The sequence below is a fragment of the Molothrus aeneus genome, chromosome 4 (genome assembly GCF_037042795.1).
Source record: "Molothrus aeneus isolate 106 chromosome 4, BPBGC_Maene_1.0, whole genome shotgun sequence".
NCBI classification, from domain to species: Eukaryota; Metazoa; Chordata; class Aves; order Passeriformes; family Icteridae; genus Molothrus; species Molothrus aeneus.
This window is the reverse complement of record NC_089649.1, coordinates 27198719-27209336: the sequence shown is the minus strand read 5'-3', so window position 1 is coordinate 27209336 and position 10618 is coordinate 27198719. Positions and strand designations below refer to the sequence as shown.

Genomic DNA, 10618 nt, shown 5'->3' with positions numbered 1-10618 from the left:
TAACATGGGATTTTGAGGGGGAGGAATGGGGTGTTGGGGTTTCTTTTCCCCACATCTCTTGAAAGGTGGCAGTTGTCTAAATCAAGTTTATTTTTAGCTTCTCAGCAAGAGATACGCCAAGTCCTGTTTCTCTTGGTGCTTTAAATGCTTTTGGCTTCTTACTGCAAAGTAATCCCCACATCTTTGCTGCACAGCCACCTTATGCCCTTTGTGGGACCTGCCTTCACTCATCTGCAGCACTTGCAGCCAGCCCAGCTCAAAAGCAGGTTGCTGTCCCAACCTGTCAGTGCTCAAGTTCATCTTGAAGGACTCCAAAAATCCCCAAGAAAATTGACACCACTAGCTGAAGGAGTAGAGGGCCAAAGAAAACTCTCAACTTCCAATTCATACAAGAGTGATAATTCTAGAATGTTTTCACACGAAAATTAAAATTGCAATGTTTCCTTCCAAGGGATGAGATTCTAAAATGGAAGCACACTATTATTTTAAGAATAAATTATTTATACTCCTAAGACACAGTATTGTTGAAAGCCCACCTTTCTGTAATTGTTCCAGAAATTGTTAGATTTGATATGATTATAGAAATAGATTGTTAAAGTCACCACAGGTAGAAGAAATTTTCCACTTTGTGATAGACTTTGGATTGAATCAGCAGCTGCTCTTACAGTGACTTTCAATTTGGGACACATCTTTATTTCCAAACCAGATGAAAAAAATCACTTTCTCCAGAAATAAAGCAAGTCAGAAGATACAGCAATTACTTTTCAAATATTAGGGAACACACTTTTTCACACAATATACAAGGTACAGTTTCATTTTTCTACTTTCATTATTCACAGTAAAATACTTTTCCAAATAATCTAAGTGCACCTTAGAGCCATCAAGTGCCAGTTAACTTTGTTCCACAGAAATGTAAGACACCAAAAGCCAGGTTAAGTTCCTCTCTCTGTGTTCAGACTTGCCCAAGCACTTCTGCACTGCATCAGTGCTGAAAGAGGTTTCTTGGAAAGCTTAAAGCTTCACTTTTGATCAGTTCCAACTAAGCTCTATATTAAAGAACAAACATGAAACTCCTGGGCTCTACAGCTGCAGGAAAAGACACTGATCACCAGGACAGCTTGTGAAGATGCCATAATGCCCTTTAGGCTCAGGATATCTGTGCTGTAGGTAGGACTTTCCTCTTGAGACAGATTGTCCTGAATGTTCACAGTCACTTAGATTTGTGGAGAAGGAACAGTGAGGAGACCAGTTGGCTTGATCTTGTTGATTCCTCCATCAAGGATGCAGACCCTTGGGTACTTGTTTTTCACTAGATGAGCTGCAAACTGAAACAGATATATCATTAGCCCACTGCATATCATAATCCTTAAGTGACAATAACTTTCTGTTATGTAAGGCAAATTAAACAAAAAATATCAGACCCTAGAAAGTTCTTTTTTTGCACCACAAGTCCAACACAGGAGCCCAGGCCAGTGTGTTAAAACAGCTGGAAGTTAAAACCTAAAAGTGTCACACTAATAACAATGAACTTTATTTATCTCTGCTTAGGCAGGTTTTTACCTCATTCTAAAAGGACTGTTTAATGTCAGGGCAATCACTGGAGGCTCTCTCAAAGCATGAATTAACAAATATTTTTCTGTGCATTAATCTAACTCCCAGCTCTTTTCTGCAGCTTCCCAAGTGTACAAGCATCACTGTTTGAGGGGAAAGTCATTTGCTTCCCTGTCAAACTTGTCTGATGTGACTTGATCTCACAGATGTCAGATATGAATTTGGGGTTTACCATCTCTAATCCTCCCTGCTCCCACCAGTGTGCCCATAGATAGGCTAAACAGTATAAACAGGTATCCCCCCACCATGGAAAGCCTCTCTCCTCAAGCAGTTCATGCCATAAACCAAACACAGCAACTGCCACTTCCCACACCACATAGGAACACTGTGAAACATTGCACTGACAAAGATACTTTGTATATCAAAATAATTATGAGTAAAAAATCAAAATTTTGTTTCAGAATACCAAAATCCAAACAATTCTTTCTGCATTACATGTCAAATTTGCCTTCTATACACTGACTCCAATGCATTAAAAGCAAGCATCAAAATGGACTAATCAGTGAGAAATTAATAGATTTACTTAATTTCCAATAGCTGTGAGAGATTGCTCTGCCATCTGAGTCTTTGAGACTGTTCCTTTAAAACTGGTTGTCAAATCAGTACCATTTGTAAAACCATTGAGTGCTTCCAATGGGCTATGTAAAACATTCACAATTCCCTTTTTGACTCTTTAAAATAGTTAGTGATGCTATTTGAGAACATGTCCAGGTGTGATGTCCAGGTTGCTGACTTTGCACAAACAACTAAATTAGTGACTCAAGAACAGCTCTGGGCACCTCAATCAAACTCAATACATGGGATTTCTTTTTTCATTTCTTTTCCTCCTAATTACCTATTCAGCATAACAGTACTAAGGCAGAACTCGATACACAAGTGATTACCTGTCAGCATTTTGGCTGTTATATTTGTTTCAGCTGGTTCAGGAAAGACTCAAAGTTCAATCATCTCTTTCCCCATCAGTTTGGATTATTCAGTACAGGAGTCAAAGAATCAAATAAAAAAATCCTGCAATCAAGCAATCAAAGCAGCTGACAGTAAACATTCACCATATTGGGATGTCAGCTTTCTTGAGCAAAGTAAATGCCATGCTTTTGGAAAGGTTTTGGGCTGCACAGGTGGTGTAATATGCACAGAGACATCACTAGGAGAGCCCAAATACCTCTTGCTATAATCACAGTTCATAAAGATGTGGTGTGCAGTAATGCACAAACAAAGATAGCACTCAGCTGTGCACACCATCAACTACAAAAATAGTTTATATTCCCAGTGAAATACTCCTACCAGATATCTCTACTTCACATGGACATATCTGTCACCTCACAGTGCTCTCCACCTGTGACTAATGTTCAGTGCTGGTCTTAGACACCAACACTGCTCAGAGCCAGCAGAAATGAAAAATGGCAATGAGCCTTCAGGCTGGCAGGAAGCAGCAGGTTATTTCCTGAGTACAGTGTCCCATGTGTCAACAGAGATGTTCCACTCTCTGACTACTGATAATTTTAAAATGCTGATAATAAACTGTAAACCCTGCTCCAAGTGTTTTGAATGCCCTAAACCTAATATAACTACCATTCAATGTAACCTTAAAATAAAATACACAAACAAATGCCTTGTACCTGGGGTTTGAGCATTAAGGCCTGTGTCCCACTGTATTTTAGAACTGCTTTAGTAACCAAGGTATGTCTAAAAATACATTTTCTTTACTGCATATGACAAGGTGACTTTAAAACCTTACAGTGAGGAATTTGTTGCTTCTTGCAGGGCCTCTGGGAAGCAAGCACTGCAAAATCTGGGCAATGGTGGCAGAAAGCACAACATGATATACCATATCATGAGCTTTTTTTTTTTAAGTTGTCACAGAACTGTTTGCTGTTGTCTGCCTAGTTTCAGTGAGAAATGCTGCAAATACAATTCAAAATATTGCAGCTCAATGTCCAGCCAGGGAAAAACCACTGAGCAGGAAATGTGCTACTACCAGTACCTCACTACTGTGGGAATTAGCTGTGAATCAGGGGCCTAGAGGCACATTGACATAAGCTGAGAGTTGCCATCCAGTCCCCAATATCAGCCTCCAAGAACTTTGCTCACACATCTGCCCAGGCACTGCACAAAAGACTCCAGGTTTAAGTCACATGGCAATAGGACTTGAGCTGATCAAAGACATTCCTGTTTTACCTTCTGCCTTACCCCCATTTTTCCACTGGAAGAGAAATAGTAACTTTTGGTAAAGCAAAAGGTACTACTATTTCTTACTAAACTAAGAAATATTCTCTTAGTGGCACAGCAGTCCTCCTTATTAAAGGTTTGACTTTTTATAGTTCTGTTCCTCTGCACATGTCTGTGCCACCCTCTCCCAGACAGAGGAGCCTGTCTGTGGCAGACAAGAACAGGAACTTGTTCACCATGTGTCTGAAATGTTCCAACACCACCTGCTACCTTGCCTTGCCAAAACACACTCCATGAAGCCACTATTTTCAAAATACAGAGGAGTGTTATTTCTGGTGTATGCACTGATGGAGGGGCACGAGAGGAAGGACTGTTTGAAACAGCTACATAGATTTTCTCCCCAGTTTGACCCTCAGTTATGCCAAATATCAGTAGCCTGAATCAAAGAAATAAAGATAAAAAAAAATAATGCTTCCTAAGAAGCTGGAAAAAATAAAAATCATTGATCCAAAAAGAGCAAAATCTCATGCATCAAAAAAATCCCAAGGTGCTCTTCTGAATGAATGCCCCAGACTTTCTACAGCAGAAACTGCCATCTTGGAATGCATACAGGGGCTCTGTTTCCTTTATAAATGCAACCAGAAAATGTCAACTAGAAGTTTACTAACAGGAACCTGAATATGTAATTTGTAGTTCACTAAATAATCCAACTTACAAAGCTGCTGTTAAGACTGAAAATAACATGGTGAAGAGGTAAGCCCATGGGCTACATCATCCTTAGCAACCTGTAAAGCACCTACATTTTAAAGAGAGATGTATTGGAACACATAAAGGTAGTGTACAATTAAATTCCATTTTACAGAAATATATTTCTGTAAATAGAAATATACTGTACTTTATTATATGATTAAACTTTCTCAAATTTATCAAATGTTTGTGTTGACGTAACTTCTGAAATCTATCTTTCCCCACACCACCAATGGATCACACTCTGTAATGCTTCTGCTTTCATTTAGACAAGAAGACTAGTTGGGGGAAATGGGAGTTGTGCCTATCTGAGAAAGGCTTCAAGGGATACTACAGGACTTTAGGCTTTTTACTTTCTGCTTCAGGGGGCCTTTCCTCAAAATGAGATTCCCAAGCCCAGTTACTGTGTTTTCCCTGGTTGCATCTAATGCTTTAACTGAACTTCCAAATTGAAATTCTTCTTGCTGCTTTCAGAGCAATTACATATGAAAGGATGAATAAGTGAGAAACTTGTTTAATGACTACTATATGATGATTTGCTGAAGTCTTTGGAAACATAGCTCCTCTATTAACGAATGCATCCATCAATTCCACACAAAACAGCCTTCTTGATGAACATAACTGAGCCAGAAAGTTGCAATTTGCATTTGAAAGTAGTCAGTTAAGACTCTTCATGCAGATACAAAAAGTCAGGCTTTCAGAGAAAGACAAGATCACAGCAAATTCATACCAAAAATCTGGGCAAATATTAAAGATTTTACCCTGCCTTGGTGATGCTCTCAATATAAATAGCAGAACAGGACTGCTCCTTTAAGCACCATCAAGAACCTTAATGATATGCACATTGGAGAATTTATCAAAATGTTTCTACTAGCCTGTTCCAAGCAGCAAAAGAACAGCTTTCAAGTGCTGCATGTCTGATGCCAGGCACGTCACGTTTTCAGGCTGTCTGCAGCAGAGTGTGAGAGCACAAGAGTGTGAGTGTGAGCAGCCCCACTCCCAGCACCCTCTGGGCCAGCCACGAGGGCTGCTGTGCACACATTATTCACTCTGCCAGACATTCCTGTGACAGGCTGTAATTAAAGGGCACGCTGGGAGGGAAGGAGGAGCAACATCCTGCACCAGAATACCAAAAATGATCACAGTGACAAGTGTATATATAAATATTAACAGCTTGCTCCAAAAGAGTCAGAAGGAAAAGAGAAGTTGGAGGAGAAATATCAACCAAATTTTATAGTATTCATTAATTTCCACAAGATTATTTCTAGATTTCACTAGCAAACTCATGGTACACAAACCTCTCAGGAATTGCAGTCTATTTTGCTGTGTGATTTCAGTCCAAGAGCTCACCCACACCCCTCTGAAAGCTCAACAGTCAAAGTGATCAGTTTGCAACTTTTTAAACAACACTCTCCATACGCCACAACAGAGATCCAGTACACAAGATTATTTTTAGTCAGCTACTTCTTATATTAAAATGTTCCAGAAAAGTAACACTTTTACACCATGGAGAAGACAGGAACCTAAAACCTCCCATATCAACACAGCAGTGCCTAGTTGTTGGTTGTAGTATTACCATAAAGTGAATGAAAGTCAAAAAACAAACACAGAAAAGACAACTTGGTGCAAACACATACTAGGGGGTAGGAGGGGTGGAACATAGAACCAACTGCTCTAACAGGATCAAAGGAAAATTCTCTATATGTAGACCTGGCCAAAAGGGAACACTTTCCATTCCATCAGTACAAAAACACAGCAGTAACTTAAAGGACTTACATGCTAAGATTTGAAAATAAGCCTAAATAAACAGGTATTTAATAGCTGGTTTCAGAATAAGTTTTACGGAGAATGAAAGTAAGAGTAAACACTCAAACTTCTTCAAGTGATAAATTTTAAACACCTGCATTTTAAAATTTCCACCTAGAAATCATCTGCATTAAAAAAAACCCAGCTGAAAGTGAGAACTTGAAAATTAGTCAGTTGCAGATATTTAGCTGTTGCAACACAGCTAATTCATACAGAGCAAAATAAATGCAGTGCACACATTATAGATGAACGGAATGTAAAATGAAAATACAGAAAGAAAACAACTCTATTTTTCACTCAACAGAAAATGAAAAAAGCTGTTAGGGAACATCAATATATAATTTTGAACAGAGACATAACAGCTGGCTTGGACATAAAATCTAAGTATGAGTCTTTGTGAAAGACTCTAACATCTCCCCCCAGGTCTATGGGTTGCCTTAGATCTTGAAAAATGGTCAAAAAAGTACTTGATAATGAAAAACATTTCTTTGTGATTTGTAGTACTTTCTCCTAACACTACCCAAACTGCAAGTTTTGTCCAGTTTCTACTCAAACCCTCCTGCAGCAGTCAGTCAGTCCATCCTATTCAAAGGCTGGTTCAGATACATTTTAGAGAAATGCAAAACAACATTACTCCAGACAAGCAGCATGGATATTGTATTTTCCAGATTCACCAGCACCATTCTGGCTGCTATATCTTTACACAAGGTCCTGAACCTATAACAAATATTTATATTTCATTACCATCTCTATTTCAGTTATCACCATTCCAGATTCTCTGAACTGGAATACCAGGAAACACAAAACTCTGTCTCAGAGCTGAGAAACAGCCCCAGAAAGTGAAAATTCTATGTTATAATCCAGCAGCCCCAAGCAACATGGACACAACCTCATCCATGCAAGCTCCATCAAGGACAAGAGTACTCTTTCAGAGCTGCAGTCCACAAAGACTGTAACCACAGCCTGACTGCAAGATTCAGGTTCACCATTCTCCCACCTTCCCTGTCCTCAGATGAGTGAAAGGAGCTGACATCCTGCTTGCCAGCATCTCTCAGACATATTTTCATAGGGAAAGCCAAGGACTCCCTGATTCCTCATTCCAGAAGCATCCAAACCTCTGCATAGTAAGGCACACAGGCCAAACAAGTCCTACATCAAATAACAACTAAAATTTCCAATGGCTGCTACCATTGGTCTCAGTAAAAAATTTAAAAAGAACCTATTTTGGAGTTCTAGGCTTAGCCTGTTTTCCTTGGCACTTACTTCAGGGGAAAAGGAACACCCAAATTCTGCTCCTAAGATCTTGTATTTTCTCCCTTCCTCTTTCACACCTGGCTGTGGCAGTGAGAGATTTAGGTCCTCACTGCTGTACCTGAGTCATTCAGTGCTCCCTGGCCAAAGCCAGGGGCAGAGTGACAACAGCACACCCCAGCTCCTGGCTGGCAGCCCAAGGGTCTCTCTCAGGCTGTGTGAACATGAACTGGCAACAGCAGCAGGGCTGCTCTCTCTCCATGAAGGAAAGCATGCATACATTACACTTGGTACAACAATAACAAGGGCTAAATTTACAGAATGAAATAATGAAGACTTAACCATGTACTGGGGAGAGTTACAACCAAAAGGATTGTTGCTGATTAACTAAAATGTTCCAAAGTTTTCAAAAGACAAGCTTAATCTCTTCCTCTTTAAAGCCACCAAGGAGGCTCTGATAATTCCAGTAGGCTCTGAGTCTGAATGCAGATGGGAGAATGAGGCCTTAACAAAACAAACATGAAAGAGCCATTCTGAGATTCATAAGGGGCCCCTCCATCCCTGCAAAGAGAAAAGCTTTCATTCCAATTCTTCCTTTTTCTGAAGAAACTATTTACAGGGAAACAGAGTCTAAAAGATGTATAGTGGAAACATCTCCAGAAGTTTATTGCCTAATTTCTGTTTACTTGCACTCCAGAGATTTCATTAGGCCCTTCCAAATAAATATATTTGTCTTTAGAAGCACCTGTCCTTTAGTATCCTACGCAATTCCTAATCTTCAGATCACCCTGTGAAGCTTCATAGGTATCCATTTGTGGTTTTAAGACAAGTTTATAACTGAAGAAATCATGCAAGGACTTGTTTCTCTGGCAAGGGCTTTTAAAAAGGCCTGGGGAAGATGACAATAAAATCACACAAATTCAGTAGTAATCAGACACTTTAACCTATGTGCTCAGTCTTCATATAAGCAGAAATGAATTTTTTACAGTGTATACTAGGAGAGAGAAAATGCTATATGCTATTTTCATATAGAAAAAAAAAATCTTTTTTTTCCAAGCCAAGAATATGTTATACAAAAGGAATTTTGAATTTGACCCTCTCCCTCTTGCCTTGAAAAGGATTAGAAAGATCTCATGGAAAATCAGAACTTCTTGTCTTTGTTTTGGAGATCATTAATGTATTTTATCTATTAGCTATTGCTATGCAGCAAGAATGACTACTTTGCTTCAGTAACTTACAGAAGTTGTCTAGACAATATATTTATAGCAGCATAACTCATCTAGACAAAAAGTAATCAATGTAACAATTAGAATTTACAATTTAGAATTTATTTCTCAGCTTAGAAACAGATTTTGTAAAGCTTTGACTTACAGCTTATCTGTCTTCTTCCAAGCAGAACATAATAAGTTGCTAATTATTAGACAGATTAAAGCATCCTGTATATTTTATTCTGTTATAGCCTTTAGCTGACAATAAAGCACATATATTAAACCACTGGGGGAAACACATTTATTAAACAACCTTGTGACAGAAGTAGAAGTATGCCACTGTCAAAATTAAATTACTAGAGAATGATTTAGTGTCAGGTAAGGTATTTCTCCTGTTCTAAATTCAGTCAACATTGCAGTAATATAGACAAAAGTTTGAAATGGAAACAGATAATGGCTTAGCACCTCAAAGCTCACCTCCTTAGCTGAAGGAGGGAAGATGAAGTAATGTCACCCTCCCATAAAAAGACCCAAAATAATCCCTGTTCTACATATGCATAACTGTAATCCACCTTTTTACTCGCTCTATCTCTGACTTCCAAAGTGACAAAAATCAGAAGACATGTTATTTGTTCTAGACCAAAGAAGAAGCTAGAGCTGAACACTTATTGCCCATTTAACTGTTATATTCCCAACTGTGATGATCCCTTGTCCATAGTGGAATTTACAAGGTGCTTACCTGTCTATGGAGGTGGGAAAGGGGCATTCAACTCACTTAGGAGATGCTGCCATTTAACATATGCACAAGTCAAAGATGAAAATAGAATCTGATTGATGAACTCCAAAATAATGCCCTTTATGTGGAGGTTCCCTGCTGTTTTCAGAGAAAAACAAATATCTGCTCTGTTAACAAGTGCCCAGAAAAACCTGGAAGAAAGGCTGGCACCAAGTGAGAAGCAGCTGAAAGGAAGGAATATTCTCCAGAGAAGTGTGAGCCAAACATCACCACACAATACCTCTTTTTCAATATATTTATGCTTTTAATGGTGCATTCTGTAAGGCTCTTGTACATCAGTCAATATATTCATTTAATTTTTAGGGTTAGTAGCATCAATGGCTTACCATGCAGGATTACCCTGTTTGAATTCTGTACTAAGGAAGTGTTCAGCTAGAGCCAGAGCTGTCAGATCCAGAGGCTCTATGAGACTCTGCTGCCTTCCTTATCCTCTTGCTGGAACAGTGGTGTGGTGAAGCTTTCAGTTTTCCCTCTCACATCTCATATTCTATTCAGAATATAATAATTCTAGACAGCATTTTCTTTCCAATTTAAATGTTTTATCATCTGGCACCAACTCAAATGCAAAAAATAGAAACAGAAACAAAGTGCAAAAAGACTTTTTCGACAGGTCTGTTCAGTATACTTGACTTTGCTTTTTAATTTATTTTTAAGTTATGCCAAGTAGACTGTTCATATGAAGCACAATTGGAAGATTCAACCTTCTAATTACCAGCAGCCCTATAAACATTAGTGTTTTTCCACACTCACCCCCGCCTCTCAGTCCTATATAAATTTAAACAAAACATATAGTAATCTCCAAATTTTTAGTGAACTAAATATCACTTCTGAAAAATTCTCCTTTATGGCAGAAGTTACAATTTTTGGCTCATCTCATTCCATCTGGAAATACATACCTCTGTTGAGACATGGACAAAAATTTGTTTTGTTTCCATGCATTCACTTTTAAATTTTTTTCCTCTGATTGGATTACCTAGTAAAATTTAGAAGGTAAAAACTATTGCTCTTGTCAAGCCTTGAGCTACATAGC

General features: G+C 38.7%; 1 protein-coding gene across 2 annotated transcripts in view; it reads right to left on the bottom strand.

Annotated features, from left to right (window-relative positions):
- Positions 1 to 667: 667 nt before the first annotated feature.
- The window catches only part of TBCK (TBC1 domain containing kinase), an 88304-nt gene continuing 78353 nt past the window's right edge, over positions 668 to 10618 (bottom strand). For both annotated transcript variants that reach the window (XM_066548145.1, XM_066548146.1), the window contains exon 26: positions 668 to 1325. In XM_066548145.1, coding sequence (XP_066404242.1) covers positions 1215 to 1325 — 111 coding nt within the window. In that variant the 3' untranslated portion in view covers positions 668 to 1214. The remainder of the gene's footprint in view (positions 1326 to 10618) is intronic.